Below are 25,654 nucleotides of genomic sequence, written 5' to 3'. Positions count from 1 at the left end.
TGTGGGAGGAAACCAGAGCACCCAGAGGAAACCGGAGCACCAACGGGGAGATCGTGCAAACTCCGCACAGACAGTGACCCAAGCTGGGAATCGAGCCCAGGTCCCTGGCACTGTGAGGCAGCGGTGCTAACCACTGTGCCACCATGTTTATTTCATGGATTGGAATTTTCCTTGTCAATAGGACTCCTGTCAAATCAGTGACATGTCAGGTTTGGCACGGACCTACCCTCAGTCTAGCATGGCCACAGCAAATCCTCCAATGGTAATAATTGTAGTGCCTTTACAGTGATATCTCAGGTCTTAGGGGGCAGAGGGAAAGGAAATATTTGCTGTACTTGCAGTGGTGTCATGTGACTGGCAGTACTAACTGACACAGCACAGTTAATTGGCATGCTACAGTTGATCACTGTACAGCCAATTGTACTGGTTTTTGTTACCCTCTCAGTTTTAAATCCTCCAGCCTCAGTAACACTGGACGCAGGTAATATTAATTGATGTTTTTCCATTATTGGGTATCGCCCAACTAAATTTAGTTTCAACTTCTGGTGGGACTATGCCAGAGGTTATGGTGGAAGCTAAAGTGTTCACTGATGAGCTGCAATTCTCACACTCGCGTGCCAATATGTCACCCAAAAATGGATGGAAAAGAAATCAGAGCAATAATTTCTAACCTGTGACATTTTGGTCTATTAGAGTGTGATTTGTCCACCAGTTAGATAAATCTGTAGTCACCACTCCTGCAAAATGGGTTTATTTTCTATCCTGTGCACCTTACCTTGTAGATTATGTTTGACATCACCCTTTGGTTCATGGGTTGATGCCTGTGGATCTTCAATGGCATTTAGATACACTTTTTGAAGAGTAACTGAAGAATAACAGAAGGTCCTGATATCCAATAATATTCATACAGTACTGTTATTAAAGCGTAAAGCCTCCTAAGACATTTCAGTGTTGTAAGTCAGAGATAAGCAGGAATAAGATAGAATTCAGGGAATTGACTCAAGGCATTATCAAATGTTAGGTGGTTGTGTGAAGGTAGCTTTTGAAAATGGAAACCAATGTCACAAAGCTGGGGGATTTAGCAAGAGGATTCCAGAGGACAATCCAGCCACAGTAGGTCAGAAGGCGGAGGTAGGACGAGAGGATGTTAAATAGGAATACATAAGGAATTGTAAAAGAGGATGTGGACCCTGAAGTCAATGGACTGAAGAATAGGAAGTCAATAGAATTCGACAATTCTGGAGATAATGGCTGAATGGGATTCAGCGCAAGTAAGTTTGGAAGAAGCTTGTTCAATGTGAGTTCAATGTGACTGCAAATCATTTAAATATATTGAACTCCATTTAACCATAAGCATGTGTAATAAATATCAACAGGCAGCAACCTAATGGTATTGATCTTTGTTCTATATTCTCCCAGTAACTAGTGCACATGGAACATTAGCGCAGGTTAAAATACTTGACAAATGGAGTGAGTAAGGTCATTGCAAGCTATTTTCATTGTCTTCAAACCTGTTGACAAGTCATAGATATTAGGACCTGAAAAGAAACCCACTTGTTTTTCAATCTATCCTCTTAGCCACTGGTGCACACAAGAAATGATTTTTAAATCAGACGTAATATTGCTGTGGTTTAGATTAATAGCCGCCACCAGGTGACATGCTTATGCTTTGAGCCAATATGTTCCATGTTTCTCAACTTCTCTTTTTAAAGTTTATTTATTAGCGTCACAAGTAGGCTTACATTACCGCAGCAATGAAATTACTGTGAAAATCCCCTAGTCGCCACATACTGACGGAGAATTTAGCATGGCCAGTGGACCTAATTAGCATGCCTTTCAGACTGTGGGAGGAAACCGGAGCACCCGAAGGAAACCCTCGCAGACATGCAGATTCTGCACAGAAATTGCCCCAAGCTGGGAATCGAACCCTGGCCCCTATTGCAGTGAGGCAGCAGTGCTAACTTCTGTGCTGACCAATGCGGGTGCAAAGTTATAAATGGTGTTGTACAGATTATCTCACTTTGACAGTCTGATCTTGGGGTTTGTTGTACGAAGAGCCTGACCAAGGATATTGAGGAACTCCTGGGTCATTACTGAAACATCAAGGCCCTGATTTTACCAGCACGGCCGCCCGTGACTTATAAGATTGCGCCCGAGGCCAATGCCGTTCTGCGAGTCTTGCCTGCCCCGATTTCAGGGTGGACGTGCCGGTGAAATCAGAGCCCAAGTGTTGATCTGAGGACAAACTTTCTTCTTGGAATGATATAGTTTCCTCGGTTGAAACCTGACCTTGCTACAAAGTAGAGAGTGGTCAGTATCAAGGTCAGCACTGTTATAGCTGTGGGTGATGAGAACACTGTTGATGGTAAGATCTAACTGATACAGCTTGGTTTAGAAGTAGCTGTCTATCACATGGAGCCTTTGGTAACAAATATTTCTCCAACGATTTCTGTCCATTTTCATCCATCTTGTCGATTCCCTGGTGCCCTAGGCAGATTGATCAAGCTGGGTAGTCAGTACCCAACAATGTTACAACTGAGAAAATACCATTGAGCATATCCAGTGCAGGGAGAAGAGACCTGGAGTGGTGATATTGTCACTAAGCTAGTAAACCAGGACAATGCTCCAGGGACCTCTTGGTTCACATTTGAATTCAATAAAAATCTGGCATTAAGACAATCATCTGATTCACAAAAGTACTTTAGAAAAGGAAATCTGCCAACCTTACTTGATCTGACCTATGTGTGACTCCATGCCCAGCAATGCCTTTACTTTCTCAGAAGACTAAGGAAATTTGGCATGTCAGCTACGACTCATTCCAACTTTTACAGATGCATCATACAAAGCATTCTTTCTGGTTGTATCACAGCTTGGTATAGTTCCTGCTCTTGCCCTAGACCATAAGAAACTACAAAAGGTCGTGAATGTAATCTAATCCATCACGCAAACCAGCCTCCCATCCATTGACTCTGCCTACACTTAGCATTGCCTTGGCAAAGCAGCCAACATAATTAAGGACCCCACGCACCCTGGACATTCTCTCTTCCACCTTCTTCCATTGGGAAAAAGGTACAAAAATCTGAGGTCACATACCAACTGCCTCAAGAGCAGCTTCTTCCCTACTGCTGTCAGACTTTTGAATGGACTTACCTTGCACTACATTGATCTTTCTCTAAATCCTAGCTATGACTGTAACAGTACATTCTGCACTCTCTTGTTTCCTTCTCTATGAATAGCATGCTCTATCTGTATAGTGGGCAAGAAACAATACTTTTCACTGTATACATGTGACAATAATAAATCAAATCAAATCAGATCAATGTCTTTGACTCGTAATGGCATTTGATGGTGGTGATGGCATTACGAGTCAAAATGAAATGGCATTTGACTTACAGATAGACAATAAATGCTGGTCCAATCAGAGACACCCACATCCCATGAACGAATAAAAAAATGCTTAATATATGCCGGGGTATGCCATCAAACTGAGATAAGCTAGGTTACATTTAAATATTTCCTTATTATAATGCATGGTCCAGTTTTGGTTACTTCAGGTTACCTGTTCATTTGTACCCCCACGTTATTGAACCGAGATTCTACTTCAAGTCATTACAGCACTTTCTGTGCTGTAATGTTCTATGGTTCTATGGTTCATGTTTCTTGTGAGCATGACCTCAAGAAGCTAAAACTCCTTAAAACCTCCACTTCATATGCAGGAATGCAAAAACAGATGAAAAATCCTGCTTAACCAGGAACACTGGCTCCTGTCACATGAACTGGAAGTCTCCTGCCAAAAAAGAAACTGAAATGTTTTCATTTCATCGCCATGGGGCAAATGCTGGAGATGGGTGGGAAATAATGGGCTAGAGTTATGTGATTTTTTTGAAACAATGTTCTGATGGTGTGAGGATGTAAAGGGGTTTTTTAGTGTTGCGAATGCGTGCTTTGGGGGCTCTGTAGTATTGTATATTGTCGGCATAATCAGATAATTGCAAGTTTTGTAGAACAAAGAATAATGGCTGCTGATCATTTTACTGAATGCAGTCACAGATTGCCATGTGGAGAGAAACTGTGTGCAGCGGGGAGTAATTGGTTAAATACGAGATAAGTATGAATGGGGCATACATACCTCATCTGGAAAAATGTGTGTTGGAAACGAGTGATAGGCTGTTCCCTTTGTGCATGCTTCAGCGGGAAAGGAGTATAAGTCCTTTGTATAATCATAGTAAGTTGTTAGTCTTTCTGCAGTGGAGGGGTATCACTTACCCACCTCACGTTAGGTAGAAGACTGACCCGACGTCGTAAATCACATTTAAATAAACACTTATAAAAGATGACTGGAGTTGAATCGATTATTGTCGAACCGAGCCTGACGAGGTATGAAGTTTTAAATTGCCAGGTGTACATCAGGAATGCCAGAAACCAATTTTTGGCGGAATTACTTTTCCCTCCACTCCTTTGATGTCGAGCAAGCCACACGGGACTCCAGATCTGCGTTTTTTTGTTACTAATTTTTAAAAGAATATTTGTTGCAGCGCTGTTCCTTCATCAGGTGAATGAGGAATTGTGTTCACAAACAGGGCATATATAGACACCAGAATTTTCCACTGTACACTGTGGCAGCCTCCTGGCGTCTAAGGGTCTGAAACTTGAAAAGCGAAACTGAATGCTCAAATTCTTGGGTGTGTCAGTGTTAAGGTGCAAAGAGATACAAATGTGTCAAATATCTCACCAAACTAGTGTATAAAGAAAGATCTGCCCTCAACTGTGTGAATTTGCTTTCATTTATCTGCATATTCATCAAGCTTCTTGATAGAAGTCAAGTGTTCTTTACAATTTAAGATGCAGTCATTAAAACACAAAAATGCATTTTTTCAAACCTTCAGCCCATAATGCGAATATCACCATAAATATAAGTGCAATCGGTGTTGGGCAAAATTGCGTTTTGAGAGATGAACGGCCAAGACTCAGGCTCTGGGGCAGCAGCTGGTAGCTCGGCCTCAGGGTACCTCTGCACTCATGATGTGGAGATGCCAGCGTTGGACCGGGGTAAACACAGTAAGAAACCTCACAACACCAGGTTAAAGTCCAACAGGTTTATTTGGCAGCACAAGCTTTCGCAGTACTGCTCCTTCATCAGATGACTGAGGAGTTGTGTTCACAAACAGGGCATATATAGACAGAAACTCAATTTACAAGGTAATGGTTGGAATGCGAGTCTTTACAGGTAATCAGGCTTTTAAGATTTGACACTAGTTTGGTGAGATATTTGACATATTTGTATCTCGTTGCATCTTGACACTGACACACCCAAGAAAATCAAATTCTTGAGCAATTAGACAATGGGCCAAGCGCAGGTAAAAGAAGTGTGTATTGTCTACAGCCAGGACAGTTAGTGAGATTTTGCAAGCCCAAGCAAGTTATGGACTTCAACTGAGATCTTGGGTTCATGTCACACTATCTGTAACCCCCCCCCCCGCCAATGACGTGCCTGGGCTTGCAAAATCCCACTAACTGTCCTGGCTGTTAATTAGATGTGGCTGTTAATTAAATGTTGAGAACCCTTCCGATCCCAGAACCCCAGCATTGCTAGTGTGTTTAGGCCCCACCCCTCCAGCTGGCTGTGTGATCCTCGCCAGCATTTTGGAATTGCACAGAGCGCTGTTAAATCAGGCAAAGTAAAGTTTATTTATTTGTCACAAGTAAGGCTTGCGTTAACACTGCAGTGAAGTTACTGTGAAATTCCCCTAGTCGCCATAGCCCGCACCTGTTTGTGTCAATGCACCTACCCAGCAGAATGTGGGAGGAAACCGGAGAACCTGGGGGAAATCCATGCAGACAGGGGGAGAGCGTGCAGACTCCACACAGACAATGACCCAAGCCGGGAATCGAACCCGGATCCTTGATGCTGTGAGGCAGCAGCGCTAACCACTGTGTCACCGCGCTGCCCCAGCAGCAGAAGGGAAATGGTAGCTGTGAACCCCATGGGTTTCACGCAGATTTTCCCACCTGACCGAGAACTCCAGGCAATTCTGGGGAAACTGAACCCATTGTGAAGCACCTTGTAACATTTCTTAATGTTATGGCTGTAAGTTGGCGCTTTAAATCATACTTTTATAACACACCAGCTAATCCTTTTATCAAATTTCGTGACTTCTGTTCTTATATCTTCAGGATGCGACAAATGAAATGGCACCTCTGGGAACTCAAACAATCAAACTTTGCATTTTGCTTTATTTCTTTCTCATTGCAGGTAAGACTTAATTCAAGTCTAACATCATGAAAGACTGCAGTAATTATTAATTGCAAGGGGGGAACAAAGAAACTAGAAATGTTTCACTGCCATACCAGCCAATAGAAATATTCCTTCCTATAACTTTCCAAGTCAAAGCATAGAAATAGGTTCTACCACTTTTATTAGTCATAATACAGTTTTAAAAATATACCCATAATCTCCGTAATATTCACATCTCTAATTTCTTCTTTGCCCCTTGCTGCATGGAGCCTACTTAAAAGTTAACTTTTGATCACCAGCATATTCTCCCTCCATCCACTGCTCAAATGTCTGCTTATTTTCATTGTCATGATGTGCTTTGGGGTACTTTATTACACAGGGGTATCAGAGTGGGAGTTGTTATTGTTCCTTGGAATGAGTTATTGAACCCTATATGGAATCCTAACTCAGCATTGTTCAAATTCTGCCACATATATGCTAAGTAAAATATTATGCTTTGCTTCACCTGCATTTTTACATCCACCACGTGAGAGAGAGGTGGTTCCTCCATTAGTGACCAATCACACTTGCGGTATGGCCCATTTTTATGTAAAGTTTATTTATTAGTGACAAATAGGCTTACATTAACACTACATTATTGTGAAAATCCCCGAATTGCCACACACTCCGATGCCTGCTTGGGTATACTGAGGGAGAATTTAGCATGGCTAATTGCACTTAACCAGCACGTCTTTCAGTCTGTGGGAGGAAACTGGAGGACACGGAAGAAACCCACACATACAGAGGGAGAATGTGCAGACTCCATACAGACAATGACCCAAGCCGGGAATCGATCCCTGATCCCTGTGAGGCAGCAGTGCGAACCACTGTGCCACGCTAGGTGATGTCATGTGAAATCAGTGCAAAGGGAAGGCAGAGAGTAAAAATTGCAGACAGAAAAACACAAAACTATGAGCTGAGGACAAGAACAGGAAAATTTTAAATAACAGGCAAGGGTATAAGGAATTACACAAAGAAAGGGGGTCAGTAAAGGTTAGGATTTTAGAAATGAATTTGCACAGATTAGTGCTGGAAGGTATTAAATCATCAATATATCCAGACAATTTATCTTCTTTTCAGGGGGGAAATGAATCACATTGAACTTTAGACATATTCAATTCATTGAATTACAGATTACTAAGTAAGTAATCCAGCATAGAGTCGCATTCATGATTGCATTCAGGGTGGCACAGTGGTTAGTACTGCTGACTCACAGCGCCAGGGACCCAGGGTTTGATTCCAGTCTTGGGTCACTGTCAATGTGGAGTTTGCACATTCTCCCTGTGTCTGCGTGGATTTCCTCCGGGTGCTCCGGTTTCCTTCCACAGTCCAAAGATGTGCGGGTTAGGTTGATTGGCCATGCTAAATTGCCCCTTAGTGTCAGGGGGATTACAAGAGTAAATATGTGGGGTTATGGGGATAGGACCTGGGTGGCATTGTGGTGGGTACAGGCTCAATGGGCCAAATGGCCTCCTACTGCATTGTAGATTCTATGTATTCTTTATCCTTTTTGTACTTCTTGCAGTGGGAGGCAAAAACCTGTCTGTCTTCCAAACACCGTCGGAGATCAGAGTGTTGAAGGAGGGCATTGCCCAAATAAATTGTTCATACGGCAATACAGCTGAACAATGGAGGATTTCATGGAAAAGAAGCACAAGCACGACACCATTATGTCAAAAATTAGAAAATAAAAAGAATTCCACGCTTATCAGCCATTGCACAAAACATAAGTACATTATGGTGGCCCCCTCAGCAAAATCCTCATCCTTAATAATCAAAGATCTTCATTTCAATGATTCCGACATTTATTTTTGTGAAGTTGCTTATGAGATACCGCCCCCTCAACAGATGGAGAAAGGAAAAGGCACACGTATCACAGTGAGAGGTGAGTTTCACATCCACAACCCATTTATCGCCCTTCTGATTTTAATATTTTATGCTTATTTCTATATTGTAGGTGGAGAATTAGGAGAAAGGAAAACTCAAACAGCCCCCTTTAACGTAGTTAAACATCTCAAGGTGCAGCACAGGAGCAGGTTCAAACACAATTTGGCACCAAGTCACATAAGGACAGAAGAGCAATTACTTGGTCCAAAAGTAGGTTTTAAGGACCGTTTGAAAGCAGGAGAGACAGATTGAGAGGGTCAGGGATAGAATTACACAGCTTCAGGCCTTGGCATGTCCAAGAACAGTCCAGAACTAGAGAAACTGGAGGAGATGACAGAGAGGCACAGACAGAGAGGGATTTGAGAAGAAAGTTGAGAACTCAAAAGTTAAGGCACTGTCAACCTGGAAGCCTGCTGAGCCCAGACGGGCAATGGGACTTGGTCCTGGATAATTACAGGATGGGATTTTCTCACCCTTCCCGCCAGCAGGATTAGTGTCCTGCCGAAGGGTGGCACTACCCTCCCTGCCCTCCCTTCCCCCCCCAACCCCCACCCCCTTTCCCTGAGGGTAGGATAAGTGAGACACACAAAACACCAGTGGTATTGATGGTACCAGAAGATCCCACCGGGGGTCAATGGCAAGCTGCCTCTGCCACTGGAAAACACACCCAAGGAGGGGTTGTGAGTCCTGCCCTAGTTGCGTTCAATGCGTTGTCAAAGAGCAGGCTGTACTGAAGGGTAACTATACATCTGCCTTATGTTGAGGCTACCTCTCACTTGTTTCAGACGGGGTGGGGGTGGGAGGTGGGCTACACACCCATTTGCAGGTTTGCCTGAAAATGATGTCAAGTGGGTCCTTGGGCATCAAGGGGGTGGCCACTGTGCCTCCTCGATTTTCAATTGGCAGCCTTTTGTATTTACACATAGTTGAAAATTGCTCCTTGCGTGCCCTCAGGAAACCCTCAGAAACATTCAGTACAAACTAGCAAACAGCCTAAACCATTAACTTGTTACGATTGATTTTCAGCTTCTCCCACTGTCCAGTTAAGAGCAGAGACTTTGCCTTACCCTCATGAGGGTATACAGCTAATCTGCACCTCACTGGAGTTCTACCCTGAGAACATTCAAGTGTCCTGGTTTCAGGATGGACAGTTGATCATCAATGGCCCCAAGAATGGGAGGCTCAGTGCGAACACTGATGGTTCATTCTCCATTACAAGCTTCCTGAATCTTTCTCTATTTGACTGGAATGGAGGCGGGAATTATTCCTGTCAAGTGAACCACTCAACACTGTCTGCACCCATCACTGAAAGGATTTCTGCTTCGAATGAAGGTAAAAATATCAATTTGTTTTGCTACAAAAATCTTTGGACTCTGCAGACTCGTGGAATTTTAAGTTCCATGATTCCAGTTATTTTGGGGTAGGATATATATATATGAATGTTGCACTTGTATCATTCTTTCTCCATCCGTATCCCCCTTCCATGCCCAATCCTGACCTCGACCCTGGAAAAAAGCTGTTACCTCATTCACTTATACCTCCACTCTCAGAGTCCCAACCTTTGTGGCTCCATTTGCCACAATGTGCCTGCAGCTACTGATCCGCACAACTGCACCTTCACCGCCACCTTGGATGTCCTGCTTTTTAATAAGACCAGTCCTTTCTCACCATTACTCTCACACATGTGCAAATTTGGCCATTAAGATCAGGGTGAACTGATCAGCTCATTCTGCTGCTTCTCTCCCTTCCACAAACCCAATGGGCCAAAGTTCCTCCAGAGCTACCTGATTCCCCTGCCCTAAACTCACATCTTTCTCTAGTATCTCCCTTCATCTTGTCCTCTATTGACTTTACTTCCATTAAACTGCTGATCACGCAACTTCCCCTCCTGCTCCCCCGATGTTGGCCGATATTGTTTGTGATCCATTCCCTTTATAAATCCCTCTGTACAAAGGCCAACCCTTGATGCCACCATTCTTGCAAACTACAGGCCCATCTCCAACCTGCTTTTCCTCTCCAAAGCTCTTGAATGTGTTTCCCTTCCCAAATCCATGCTCTGCTTTTCTGGAACATCATATTTGAATCCTCCCAATCAGTTCGCCTCTCCCTCCTGCCACAGTGCCGAAACGGCAGCTTTAATCAATATAATCAAGGCAACACACTGTGGATGCTGGAGTCTGAAACAACAAGAGAAAATGCTGGAAAATCTCAGCAGGGTCACTCCCAGAATCCCATCTCAGAAGCAGCAGAGTGAGCTGATCGGTTCATCTTGATCTTAACAGTACATGAATGAGACTAATGGTGAGGGAGTACTGGTTTTATTCTCTACTGGTGGCACGGTGGCACAGTGGTTGGCACCACTGCCTCACAACACCAGGGACCTGGTATTGATTCCCAGTTTGGGTCACCGTCTGTGTGGAGTTTGCACATTCTCCCCATGTCTGCGTGGGTTTCCTCTGGATGCTCCGGTTTCCCCCCACACTCTGAAGGATGTGCTGATTAGGTGCACTGACCCAAATAGGTGCTGGACTGTGGTGACTAGGGGGAATTTCACAGTAACTTCATTGCAGTGTTAATGTAAGCCTAACTTGCGACTAATAAATAAACTTTTTTAAAAATTAAAAAGCAGGACATCCAAGGTGGCGGTGAAGGTGTAGTCGTGCAGGTTGGTAGCTGCAGGCACATTGTGGCAAATGGAGCCATAAAGGTTAGAGAGTCGGGATTCTGAGAGTGCAGTTGTAAGTGATTAAGGTAACAGTTTTTTTCCGGGGTGAATACAGGAGGAGGTCAGGCTTGGGCATGGAAGGGGATATGGATGGAGAAAGAGTGATACCTGATTCAAAACATTGGCTCTATCCTCTCTCCACAGATGCTGTCAGACCTGCTGAGATTTTCCAGCATTTCCTATGTTTTCTTTCAGCTCTTATCAATGTTGTAAGGTATTTTCACCAGGGGCTCTGCTCCACCACTGATTCAGCCCCTACCATGGGGTTGACAGGGGGCTGGGAACAACTAAATATGCTTATTTATGCTGGATGCAGTAAGTATATTTATCATTCACTTACAAAAACAAACACTTACAATGCCTTATGTCCAACTTACTTGCATGGAAGAGACTGTGTAGTGGTAATGTCATTAAACAAGACATTCAGAGACCCATAAGTCATAGGAGCAGTATTAGGCCATTCAGCCCATCAAGTCTGCTCCACCATTTAATCATGGCTGATAGGTTTCTCAACCCCATTCTCCTGCCTTTTCCACAGAACCTTACCAATCAAGAATCCATCTATCTGTCTTAAAGGCTCTCAACAACCTGGTCTCCACATCCCTCTGTGGTAATGAATTCCATTGATTAACTACCCTCTGGCTGAAGAAAATCCTCCTCATCTTTGTTCTAAAGGGTCATCCCTTTATTCTGAGGCTGTGCCCTCGGATCCTGGTCTCATATACTAACGGAAACATCTTTCCCACGTCCACTCTATCCAGGACCCCTGTGTACTACTCAGGCAAGTGCACAGGGGGCATGGGCTCAAATCCCACCATGGGAGCAGCTGGGATTTAAATTCAAATTGATTTTTTAAAAATCTGGAATTAAAAGCTCTTCTCAATTATACTTGCATCCAAAAAATTATCTGGTTCACTAATGTCCTTTAGGGAAGAAAACTTGCCATTCTTACCTGGCCCACAAGTGATTCCAGACTCACAGTAAAGTTGACACTTACCTGCTGTCTGAAATGGCAAAGTAAGTGAAGTTCAAGGGCAACGAGAGATGGGCAACAAATGCTGGCCTTGCCAGAGACGCTTGGGTCTCATGGGAGTATGAAGAAAGAAAGAGATAAGAATATTTTGGCCTTCAGCAATAGATGGTGATTGTTCTCTCTGAGACTGCTTTGTTCCAAGCTGCTTCAATCAATTATAATTCATCACCTTCCTCGTTTCCTGTCGCACCACCCAGCTTATCTGGCCTTTTTTATCACGCTCTGTTGAACCACTCAATAATTGGTTTGCCGTTTCATTTTGTGCCACACTGTTCTTGTTTATCATGTACACGTTGTCCCCAAAGATCACCCATTAACCCTATTGCCCAGTCATTTCACTCAGTGCGTGTGCAGCAGTATCCATTTTCCCATCATGCTTAGTAATATCATTGTTTCCTACCATGCTTTGCGCCCTCTCCTTTTAGTAGACAGTCATTCTGCTCAGGCTACACACCATAGTCTACATGTACAGACCCATATATTCCTCTTCTGCTGACTGCTTCCCAAATCTGTAGCAACCCATGTAGTCCCATCCATCCAGGCTGACCTGGAGGGAGCATGTAAACATCTCAACTAGAGCTTTGAATGAGGAATAATTCTCAACCCGGAATAAAGAATTAACTTCTATAGTCTCTGGAAAGATTGGTTAATAATACCAATCAATGATCTTTGCATTAGTCCATTTTTGTCACTGTCCTATAGGACTGGCATCACTTGGGCTAGTTCCCTCATTAGAGTATTATTCAACATCTAGGCCAGAATTTTACCATCCCGCTCACTGCGGGCATCAGAGCGAACAAGGGGCGGATGGTGGAAAAGTCCGCTGACTTTGGGTGGGATTTTACGGACGAGCGAGACCATAAAATCCCACTCTTCATGTCTGATGCAATTTTAACCCAGGAAGGTAAATTCTCCTGCACGATCTTCCTAAGATTGACTCTGGTTTAATCCATGAGCCAAGAACCATACATCATGTAGATGTCATTCTAACTGCCTGACTAGATACATCTCCCCCTTTCTTATACATTTCATTGATAATGTAGTCCTGTCACTCATCTTCTTCCACTAGATCACTAACTCTCCTAAGAATATTTCGTCTTCTGTACCTGACTGTTGTTGAGTCTCTGCTATCCCCTGGATAATTTCCCCAAACCCATACTGTATTCAATGAACTGACATTTCCAAACTCGCAACATCTAGGCTATTCATTGTGGGCATCCCAGTGTTAAAAATCCTGACCACATCCACAAGGAGATGATTGTGGTTAGTGAGCTGGGTAAGATGCTCTTTTGCAAAGTTGGTGGAGACTCAATGGGCCAAATGGCCTCCATCTGCATTGTAGGGATTCTATGGTTCTATAATGGACTAGTGGCCAGAGGTGTCTTCCTTTATTCTAAGCTCACTCTGGCATACATGCAAGAGCAATAGTATTTCCCTAACCATGGAGTCCCATTGCTACCATCTTCTTTTCTGAATCACTTTCATTCTCCTGCCACAATTTTGGTTCGAATGTCAGGTCATAGTTCAATATTGGAAATGTGCTGTTGTGCGGCTCACCCCATTTGTCAAGGTTCAGATCTATTATCTTTCCCCACCAATCCCTGCTATTTACTCAGGATGGTCCAAAGCCCATGCCACAGCTTTAAGATCCTTGTCCCTTTTTATAGTTATACGCTGCAAGCACATACACCTCCTCTGAATGTGCTTTTAGAACAAATACATTGCACAAATCACACGGTGCATGTTACAATGGGCACGAAGGGCAGGGGAAATCGCTGATAGATCCTCCCGTGGGTTTTGTGAAGTATGACCGCCTGTTCTGAGCAAGTGGAAGCATACCCAATGAGGAGTGGGGGTTAAAACCCATTGCTTCAACCCTGACTGGTAGGGTAGGTCCCCATGTATTGCTGTAAGCACTCAGGCCGGCTTTGTTGTGTTATAAGAACATAACATAAGAACATAAGAAATAGGAGCAGGAGTAGGCCATCTAGCCCCTCGAGCCTGCCCCGCCATTCAATAAGATCATGGCTGATCTGTCGTGGCTCAGTTCCACTTTCCCGCCCTCTCCCCATAACCCTTAATCCCCTCTCTTACCAAAAACCCATCAACCCGCGTCTTAAAAATATTTAGCGAGGCAGCCTCCACCACTTCAACGGGCAGAGAATTCCAGAGATTCACCACCCTTTGAGTGAAGAAGTTCCTCCTCAACTCCGTTCTAAACCGCCCCCCCTTTATCTTGAGGCTGTGCCCCCTAGTCCTGCTGTCTTTTTTGAGCGGGAAGAGTCTCTCCACCTCTATCCTATCCATCCCATTCATTATCTTATACGTCTCAATGAGATCTCCCCTCATTCTTCTAAACTCTAACGAGTACAAGCCTAGTTTATTCAGCCTCTCCTCATAGCTCAACCCCCTCAACTCCGGTATCAGCCTAGTAAACCTCCTCTGCACTCCCTCCAAGGCCAAAATATCTTTGCGCAGGTGCGGCGCCCAAAACTGCACACAGTACTCCAGCTGCGGCCTCACCAATGCCCTATACAGCTGCAGCAAGACCTCCCTACTTTTATATTCAATCCCCCTCGCTATGAAGGCCAGCATCCCATTCGCCTTCCTGACAACCTGCTGCACCTGCAAGCTGGGTTTTTGCGACTCATGCACAAGGACCCCGAGGTCCCTCTGCACCGTCGCCTGCTGCAGTTTTTTGCCACGTAAGTAACAGTCCTTCCTACCATTCTTCCTACCAAAGTGGACCACCTCACACTTGCCAACATTAAATTCCATTTGCCATTTCCTGGCCCATTCGCCCAGCCTATCTAGATCCTTCTGCAGACTCTCCACACCCTCCGCACAATTTGCCGTTCCCCCAATCTTGGTGTCATCAGCAAATTTCGACACCCTACACTCGGTTCCCTCCTCCAGATCATCTATATAAATGGTAAAAAGCTGAGGCCCCAGCACCGACCCCTGGGGCACTCCACTAGTCACCATCCGCCAATCCGAATAGCACCTGTTGACCCCCACTCTCTGCCTCCTATTTGACAACCAATCCTCTATCCACGCTAACACCCTACCTCCAACTCCATGTCCCTCGACCTTCTGCAATAACCTCTTGTGAGGTACTTTGTCAAACGCCTTCTGAAAATCCAGAAAGACCACATTCACCGGCTCTCCTCTATCCACCGCCCTAGACACATCCTCATAGAACTCCAGTAAATTTGTCAGACACGACTTCCCTTTAATGAAACCGTGCTGCGTCTGCTCTATCAAGCAATTGCCTTCAAGATGCCTCGCAATTTCCTCCTTAATGACGGATTCTAACATTTTACTTACAACAGACGTTAAACTAACCGGCCTATAATTCCCTGCCTTTTGCCTGGCACCCTTCTTAAACAACGGCGTAACATTAGCCGTTTTCCAATCTTCCGGCACTTCCCCGGAATCCAGTGACGTCTGGAAAATAACCACCAAGGCATCCACTATCACCTCCGCCATTTCTTTCAGAACCCTCGGATGCATTCCATCCAGTCCTGGGGACTTGTCCACAATCAGCCCCTCCAGTCTGTCGAGCACCGCCTCTCTAGTAACAGTAATGTCATTAAGACCCTCCAGTCCTACCACATTTCCATCACTAACACGCGGCAAATTATTCACGTCCTCCTCCGTGAAGACAGAAACAAAAAAGTTATTCAATACCTTAGCCATATCCCCATCCCCTACCACTAGGTCCCCTTTCTCATCCTCTAAAGGATCAACGTTCACCCTAGCCAGCCTCTTCCTTTTTATATATTTATAAAAACTCTTGCTATCCTTTTTTATATTAAGCGCTAACCCAGCTTCATAGTTTCTCCTACCCTTCTTTATCAACTTCTTTGTCAATCTTTGTTGACATTTAAACCTCTCCCAATCCTCTTCTCTCCCACTACTCTTAGCTACTCTAAATTCCTCCTCTTTTAATTTAACACTTTCCTTCACCTCCTTCGTTATCCACGGCTTATTACCTCTCCTCCTACTGTCCTTTTTGACCATCGGAATAAATTTCCGCTGAGCACCAAGAAAGATCTCCTTAAAGATCCTCCACTGCTCCTCAGCAGACCCTCCCTCCAACGCGCTCCCCCAGTCCACATTCGCCAATTCTTCTCTCATCCTACCGTACTCCCCTCTGTTCAAACAAAGGACGCGTGTCTGGGAACCCATTTTCTCCTCCTCCATCTGCACCAGAAACTCCACCATACAATGATCACTCTCCCCAAGAGGATCCTTCACCGCAAGGTCCCTAATTCTACCCTCCTCATTACATAGCACGAGATCCAAGATAGCTCTCTCCCTCGTCGGCTCCAACACGCACTGTTCCAGGAAACTATCCCGGCAGCATTCCAAGAACTCCTCCTCGAGCCCACCGCGCCCAACATGGGTCGACCAATCAATATGTAGATTGAAATCCCCCATAACTACGGCCGTCCCATTCCTGCATGCCGCACTTATTTGCGCGTTAACAGCCCGCCCCACCTCCAGATCATTATTCGGGGGCCTATAGACGACACCCACCAGCGTCTTCCTCCCTTTGCTGTTCCTAATCTCCATCCACAACGATTCCACTTTCTGCTCCTTGGCTCCAATATCATCCCTTGCTACCACCCTGATGCTATCCTTAATCAGCAGAGCTACGCCCCCCCCTTTTCCCTCCTGCCTATCCTTCCTAAACACTTGATAGCCCTGTACATTCAGCCCCCAGTCCCTGTCACCTTGCAGCCACGTCTCTGTAATGGCCACCAGATCATATCCATTTGTGTCGATCTGCGCCACCAGCTCATCCACTTTATTCCGAATGCTTCGTGCATTCAGATAAAGCGCTTTCATCCCAGCCTTCACCTGGACCCTATTTGCCGTAACGCCACCAACCATACTCACGCCCCCTACTCCCTCTATTATTGGGACATCCTCAGCCTCTTCCCTTACCTGTACCCTATCCTTAACTTTAGACCTCGTAACGTCACCTACCCTCGCACCCTCCCCCCCGCAATTAGTTTAAAACCCTGTCTACAGTCCTCTTTACTCGATTCGCCAGCACTTTGGTCCAAGCACGGTTCAGGCCAACCCCATCCCGCCCGAACAGGTCCCACCTACCCCAATACTGGTGCCAATGCCCCATAAATTCAAACCCATTCCTCCCACACCAATCCCTGAGCCACCCATTCACTTCCTTAACCCTGTCAACCTTATGCCCGTCTGCACTCGGTTCAGGCAGTAGCCCAGAGATGACCACCTTTTCGGTTCTACTTTTTAATTCCATTCCCAGCTTTTCATACTCCCTCCCCAGATCCTCAGTCCGCATTTTGCCTACGTCGCCGGCACCCACATGTACCACAACGACCGGATTCTCACCCTCCCACTCCAGGTTCCTCTGCAGCTCAGCTGCGACATCCCGGACCCGAGCACCAGGCAGACAACACACCCTTCTGTGCACTTTGTCATTGTGACAAAGGACAGTGTCAATACCCTTCACCCCACTATCCCCAATCACTACTACGTTCCTTTTCACCTTCTCTTTGCCTATGTCCTGCTGCATCACTGTACCGTGTGCAGTTTGCTCACCAACCTCACCTGCCTCGTCCTCATCCAGACTGGAAGCAAGAACCTCAAACCTGTTATGCAGATTAAGAGGCTGAGGCCTCCGGTCCCCACCCTCCTTCCTCCTCTCCCCACTCTCCTTCCTCCTCTTCTCACCCCCCTTCCTCCACTCAGCAGCCCCCTCTTGTTCCTGACCCTTAGAGTTAGCCAGTCTAGGGGGGGTGGATGTCACTTGCACCCCATTGACAATGGCACCCTTTCTCCCCCTGATGAGCCTCAGTGTCTGTAGCTCAGAGGCCAGCTCATCCACCTTGAGCTGGAGCTCCTCCAGCAACCTGCACTTACTGCAGACATGGTCACTGGGATGGACCCTGGAGTCCACCAGTTCCCACATCATACAGAAACCACACATCACATGCCCCTCCATTATTCACTGTAGTAGTTTTGAAAAAAATTTTTTTTTTTCCTTGTTTTTCAAACGAACTCACCTGGCCTTTTTTCCTTCAAGCCCTTTTTGATATTAAGCCCTAATAGCTCACTCTGCTTCCCTCTCACTCCACTGCCCACTCCGACACTGCCCGCTGTCTACACCAGGCCTCCTTTTAAACCTGGCGCTGATTTAAAGCTGATGGCCCACAACTGCCTGCTAACCACTCCCTCAGAATTCTTAAAGCAGCAAATACAATAAATAAATGCTTTAAACAGTTCTACAAAGAACAAAGTGCTTTAAACTTATTTTAAACAGGTTTTTAACAGGTAAAATCTTAGCTCTCTCTCTGCTCCTTCACTCGTCTGCTCCAGAGATGGACCTCTGGTTTAGATGGCAATTTGAACCTTTTTCTTGAACAATGGAAAAGTCCCAAATTGCTTGCTTTAACTTCATTTGTTCCATATTTCACGCATACAAACACATACAAACACACATAAACTCACGCACAACACATATAAATACACTCACACACACACACACACATACTGTCACAGAAACACACACACACACACTCACACACACACTCACATACTCCCACACATGTACGTACACACAAACACACACTCAAACACAGACTCACACATACACAAGCTCATACATACATGCTCACAAACACATGCTCACACACACACATGCTCACAAACACACACGCTCACACTCAGACACACAAACACACACATACATACACACTCACACACACACAAACTCAAACACTCACACACTCATACAAACACAAAACACTCACACACGCACTCTCTCATATAAACGCACACACACACACACACTCTTTCACATACACTCTCTCACATACACTCTCACACACACTCTCTCTTTTACATATAAATGCACAATCTCTCTCACACACACACACACCCTCTCTCACATTTTCTCTTACATACGCTCTCTCTCACGCACACACACGCACCCTCACGCAAACTCTCACCCACACACACTCTCTCTCACACACACTCACACACTCTCATACACAAACTCTCTTACACAAACACACATGTGCACACACACACTCCCTCTCCACACACACACACACACACACACACACACACGGTCTCTTTTGCATACACTCTCTCTCATGCACACACATACTCTCACACAAACTCTCACACACATACACAAACTGTCTCTCACACACACTCACACACAAACTCTCTTACACAGACACGCACACACACACACATACACACACACACACACACACACACAAACACCAACTGCACGTTGAGGGAACGGAACTCTTTTCCTTTCATGTAGCGTGCAGAATTCTTCTCAACAGTCTTGAGGGTGACGTGGGTGCAGTCTATGGCCCCCAAAACAGTTGGCATCCTAGTGATGGCCACCAATTCTGCAGCCCGGGCTTCCTGCTGGGCCTGGCCCACGTCAAATTTGATATACTGGACTGCCCAGGCATACAGAGCATCCGTGACCTCTCTCACACACTTGTATATGGAGGACTGTGAGATGCCACACAGGTTTCCACTGTCAGCCTGGTAGCAAAAAGTTTAGGGCGGCTGTCATTTTCACAGCCACCGGGAGTGGGTGCCCCCATGCCCCTAGGTGCCAGGTACCACACTGCCTCCTTTTGTAGGCAGAGCCATTGGCGGCACACAATGCCCGACAGCTGCTGGAAGAACATTCGCGTCCAGAACTGCCAAGGTCTCCATCCCTCTTCTCCTGCCACCCCGTCTCCCCAACACCCATCAACACCCACCCAGGGCAATTGTTGGCCACACAAACCACACACACACACACACACACACACACACACACAAACCCCTCCCCCACATACACGCACACACACACACACACACAAACCCCTCCCCCACATACACGCACACACAGACACACACACACACACACACACACACATAGCTGCTTTACAAGCTTGATGGCTGACGTGTGTGTTTTTGAAGAGCTTCTTCCTTCTCCACCCAAACACTGAGATGCTCCTCGGTTTAAGTTTATATCCATCTATACTTAAACCAGCTGACGGCCAAGTCTCCGTCACCTTTGACACTGGTTTTCCATTATATTGAGGTCAGATGTGCTAGGCCTGTACACCCTTCCCCTGGTTGCCCTGTTTCCCCTCATCCTCCTTCTTGGAGCGTGTCCAGCGTGCCTCTTCTTCCTGATCTTTTGATTCCCTCTGGCCTTTGGCTGCTCATAGTAACAGCCTTCTGTGGCCTGTCGGTGGTGGGTGCCACGTCCATCTCCTATGTTCCTTTGCGTGAAGCACTATGCACCTTTCTCCAGCACAAAGTTCCTCCTGGCACCTCGGTGCATGAGTCAGTCGGTGAAACAAATAATTGCCCAGTGACTCATTGAACTCTTCCTCTGATATGGTGGCCAAGTGCCAATTTGGAATACCACTGCCCCAGTGGTGTAGCAAAAAGCACAGGAAGGCACCATTGATTGAAATGAGTGAATAAGTATCTGTCCCATTCTGAGACACTGAGTACAATGAGTCACTTTCTGGGAATTCCTGTGCTTTTGGCTACAGTAAGAAGTCTTACAACACCAGGTTAAAGCCCAACAGGTTTATTTGGTAGCAAAAGCTACTAGCTTTCGACCCTTTGTCAGGTGAGTGGAGAGTTCGGATCACTGTTGACTGCTATCAATTGTGCGTTTGCTGTCAACACCTTTCAGTTAAAACTGAAGTGGGAAGAGGAGAATCTATGAACAATTTTTGTCAGGCATATGTTAATGTGCAGCGATATAGGCATGAGTTAGTTGTGTAGAATGGCCATGGTGAAGTGTGTAACATGAATATCTTACTGAAAAAATAGTGAGGGCGATTCTTCCAAAAACGCGTCAAACTGGAGTAAATGCCACTGTTTTTTTCAACAGAAATTTCAAAATGAATCTCCCACACTCTGTGCACAGCAACGCTCCAGTGTTAATCACATTAAAATTCAGGGGACAGGGCCTACTCCCGCTGGAGAGGCCGGCAGCTTAGCACTGACTGGGCCCCTGCACTTGCGCCAATCTGTCAGTGCCGAGTTTGGCACATGCACAGTTGCCCCACACTGCCAGTCTCCCGATTGCTGGCCAGTCCCATGCCCTCCACATCGTTGGTCATGCAACCCCTCCACATCCCAACCGCTGCTGCTGGCCAGCCTCGACCCCTGCACACCCCAGCCCACCTCGATCTCCCAATCCCCGCGGACCCCGACTCCACCCTCCCCCGCAGATCCTGACCCGACTCCCACCGCCCCGATTGCTGCCGTCCCTCCCTCTGCCCATGATCCCAAAGTGCAGAGTAGCAGGGGGAACGCCCAACCCCACCAATCACCCCCCCCCCACCACCCCCGGGAGGCCCCACCCCTCTGTCCCCACTCCCTTGCCACTGCCTGGTGTCCGGTGGGCATTGCCATTTTGGCAGTGCCAGGGGCTCAGGCTGGCAATGCCCAGGGGGCACCCTCTTCATGCATGACCTCCAGGGGAACTCCACTGCACCCCGTTTCATTCCGGTGGGGTTGGGCTGCCATTCCCCCATAAGTGAGGAGCTGTTGTAAACTCCGCTGGAGTGAAACACTCTTGGCGGGGTGGAGGCAGACTCTAGCAGGCCCGGACACCTCAGTCCTGGGCCTGCTAATGAAGTGCTAATTCTACTTTAAATGAACCATACAGCTCCGTGCTGATCTCTGGCGCAGAGCTGATGGGCCAGAGGCTCCCGGAAGCCGTGATGCCCAGCAGGGAGCCCCCCCCCAAACAGCCTCCACTAAGTCTCCCAGCTGAGAAAATCGCCCCCATTATGGTTACCAAACAGCTCACATCACTTTCATCATCTTCTCATACAAATTTATTCAACAATTACACTGTACGCAAAAAATAAGATTAAAGTCTTGAGTGATGCTTTGTGGATTATTTCTCAACACAGCTTTCAGTCCGTGTTCCCAATAACTTTCCACAGGTCCTCCCAGTGATAACCTATTCTGGATGTCCCCAACGGTTAGCTGTCTAAGTGCATTGTTGGTGATCGTGATTATTGCAGTAGTGTGGATATGTTTAATTACAAGTAAGTACTCCTGACTTCTTACATTTCAATCTACAGTCAGAAAGTCAGAGGGTGGAAATGTATGAGAATTCAACAAGGTGTCAGTTCCAGTTAGAAACGGGCTCCACTGGCCAGTTTTCTCTCCAGATCTTGTCTCTTTAACCGCCAACATGAAGAGGGGCCATGATTTGCACTGTCACTCTGGTGAGGTGGGGACTTTTAGAGCAAGGAAACAGCTCCAGGAAGAGACTGGGCTGCCATTTTGAAAGGGTTAGGGTTAATCTCCCAATCTCCACCTACTGAGGTATCTGCGGCCTCCACCTCCCTCCCATTCCTAACCATCACCAGCACCCCCAACCCCTTCCCCCCTCCCCCCTCAACATTGCCCTCCCCTTCACCCCCAGATTGTCACCAGCATCCCCAACCCCTTCCCCCCTGCCCAACCTCAATCATAGCTGGCATTGCCCCGACCACCCCAACCATTGCCAGCATCACCCCATTCCCCCGTCCCCTCCACCCCATCATCACTAACATCCCTATCCCTCTCTTGTGTCTGCTCCTCCCCCACCACAAATACATGTCCCTGCACAGGGAGTGGGGTTCCCCCATGATTTGTCCTGACACTGCCCCCCCAGCACAGCTTGGCATTTCCAGACTTGCAACCTGGCAGTGCCAAGCTGTCTGGGGGGGGGGGGGGAGCGGAATATCACCAGGGACAAGCCCCTCCCCATCGGGGGGTTATACTCACCTTAGTGCCTCCAAGGAGATCCCTGTGACCGGTTCACTGCTGGGTGAACCTGCTGTAAACCTCATCGACCTGACATCAGGTTGGCGAGGTCTTGATGGGGGGTGTGGAGGGGGTGGTGAGCAATCTGGTGATGATGATGGGGGGGGGGGTTTTAATTAGATTCAAATTTATTCAAGTGAATGGTAATCAGGTTCTTCCCCATTATGTGTGTGTACCTGTGTACATTGCTGGGGAGGGGAGGCTAAATTCCGAGATCGTAATCTCACCGGTGAGATTCGCCATTTCCGAGTCTCACCGAAACTTGAGGCAACAATCTCACTGATGGCGAGAGCAGGCTCACATTCCCACCCATAGACGTTTACAGCACTCACAGGGGCCTTTTGGCCCATCATGTCTGCACTGCCCATCAAGGGCCTATCTATTCTAATCCCATCTCCTAAGCATCAGGCATAGGAGCAGAATTAGGCCACTCAGCCCATCAAGTCTGCTCCGCCCTGGCTGATATTTTTCTCATCCCCATTCTCCTGCCTTTTCCCCACAGCCCAAAACAGACAGCGCCTTGGCGCTGACATGGGACCTGGAAGTTCCCGGCGGGGAACTGAACCCCGCACGAGAAGCCGGGATTTGGCCTCTAAATAACGATGAAGTTGCTCGCAAACTAATCAAACTATTTTTAATCCAAAACAAGGCTATTGCAGCACATTTGGAATTTTGTATTACACTCAGTTGTCTATACCATGGTTTCTGAGGTAAACGCATGATGGCACAAATGTTTAAATGAAGACAGCCCGGCGCTGTGGAACTCACTGATTGTGCAGATCGGACTGAGCCTCGAGATGATGTGAGCCGTTCGCAGGCTGTCTGTAATTTCCAAATGTATTTTTCTGAAATTGTCAGCAAAGTTGAGCATTCAAAATCTATAATCTGACTCTTAAGAGGTATCCTCAATACAATGGATTTCCTACATTGTTTACCCAACAGGTCTTTACCAGGATACAATTACACCCATAATTAAATCACTAATGTGGTTTTAGCTTTCTTCCTAGGGCATTCCATTCAAGTTACAACAATCTTAGGCAGGAGCTGAAGAATGTAGACTTGGGGCAGATGTTTGAGGGCAAATCAACATCTGGCATGTGGGGAGGCTTTCAAGTGTAAGTTGATAGGGATTCAAGACGGGCACATTCCTGTAAGGATGAAGGATAAGTATGAGAAGTTTTGGGAACCTTGGATAACGAGAGATATTGTGAGCCCTGTCAAAGAGAAAAAGGAAGCATTTGTCAAAGCTAGGAGGCTGGGAACACACGAAGCAAGGGTGGAATACAAGGAAAGTACAAAGAAACTTAAGTAAGGAGGGCTAAAATGGGTCATGAAAAAGAATTGGTCAGCAGGATTAAGGAAAATCCCAAGGCTTTTTATACATATATAAAGAACAAAAGGGTAGCCAGGGAGAGGGTTGGCCCACTCAAGAACAAGGGAAGGAATCTATGCGTGGAGCCAGAGGAAATGGGCGAGGTATTAAATGTGTACTGTGCATCACTATTCACCAAAGAGAATGACTTGGTGGATGAGGAATGTGGGAAAAGGTGTGTAGATAGTTTGAGTCATGTTGAGCTCAAAAAGGAGGATGTATTGGGGTTCTTGAGAAACATTAAGATAGGCAAGTCCCCAGGGCCTGATGGGATAAACTCCAGAATACTGAGAGAAGCAAGGGAGGAAATTGCTGGGGCCTTGAGAGAAATCTTTGTATCCCCATTGGCCATGGGGGAGGCCCCAGAAGATTGGAGAATAGCCAATGTTGTTCCTTTGTTTAAGAAGGGAAGCAAGAATAATCCAAGTAATTGTAGGCCGGAGAGCCTTACAACAGTGGTAGGGAAAATATTGGAGAGGATTCTTCGAGACTGGATTTATCTCCATTTGGAAATAAGTGGACATATTAGTGAGAGACAACATGGTTTTGTGAAGGGGGATTAGTGTCTCACGAACTTGATTGAGTTTTTCGAGGAAGTGACAAAGATGATTGATGTGGGTAAGGCAGTGGATGTTGTCTACATGGACTTCAGTAAGGCCTTTGACAAGGTCCCTCATGGCAGACAGGTGCAGAAGGTGAAGTCGCATGGGATCAGAGGTGAGCTGGCAAGGTGGACATGGGGGGAACGTGCAAACTCCACACACTCAGTGACTTGAGGCCGGAATTGAACCTGTATCCCAGGTGCAGTAATGCAGCAATGCTAACTACTGTGCCACCCACAGTTTATTGAATCTCTATTTTAATATACCTCCTCTTCCCCCTGATTTTTCTAACCTTACTCAAGTACCCATTACATTCAATCGGATGATCTAGTGGCATGTACACACAAGAAACATCTTAATTCTCTTCTATCTTTACATATGTTGATTGTCTTATTGTCTATTTACAGCTTTGTCTTTTCATTTCAGGTTTCTAGCAGTTGCAGTTTCTTTCCTTCTAGTGTTGCTGCTCAGTACACCACACCACCAACATGGTCAGAATTCTCTAACTCTCTGCCTCAACAGCACTGCGTGTACCTAAACCACATGGACTGCAGCAGTTCAAGAAGGCAGCTCACCACCACTTTCCCAGGACAACTAGGGATGAGAATAGATGCTGGCCTAGCCAGTGACGCCCATATCCCATACATGAAAGCATTCTTTCTGGTTGTATCACAGCTTGGTGTGACTCCTGCTCTGCCCAGGACAGCAAAAAACCACAAAAGGTTGTAAATGTAACCCAATCCATCACGCCAACCAGCCTCTCATCCATTGACTCTGGCTACACTTCCCGCTGCCTCATTAAAGCAGCCAGCATAATTACAGACCCTACGCACCCCAGACATGTTCTGTCTTCCACCTTCTTCCATTGGGAAAAAAATACAAAAGTCTGAAGTCACGTACCAACTAA

General features: G+C 46.2%; 1 protein-coding gene across 1 annotated transcript in view; it reads left to right on the top strand.

Moving 5' to 3' along the window:
* LOC145353462 (uncharacterized) overlaps window positions 1-19,449 on the top strand; it is a 32,708-nt gene extending 13,259 nt beyond the window's left edge. Inside the window, exons 2-5 of the mRNA XM_080204257.1 lie at window positions 6,175-6,253; window positions 7,800-8,159; window positions 9,188-9,493; window positions 19,244-19,449. Of these exons, the coding sequence (XP_080060383.1) occupies window positions 6,175-6,253; window positions 7,800-8,159; window positions 9,188-9,493; window positions 19,244-19,449 (951 nt within the window). The remainder of the gene's footprint in view (window positions 1-6,174; window positions 6,254-7,799; window positions 8,160-9,187; window positions 9,494-19,243) is intronic.
* Window positions 19,450-25,654: the final 6,205 nt, after the last annotated feature.

Source organism: Carcharhinus amblyrhynchos, chromosome 15 (assembly GCF_965287045.1).
Source record: "Carcharhinus amblyrhynchos chromosome 15, sCarAmb.v2.hapA, whole genome shotgun sequence".
Lineage (NCBI taxonomy): Eukaryota > Metazoa > Chordata > Chondrichthyes > Carcharhiniformes > Carcharhinidae > Carcharhinus > Carcharhinus amblyrhynchos.
The sequence above is the reverse complement of the archived record's forward strand: the minus strand, read 5'-3'. Positions and strand labels throughout refer to the sequence as shown.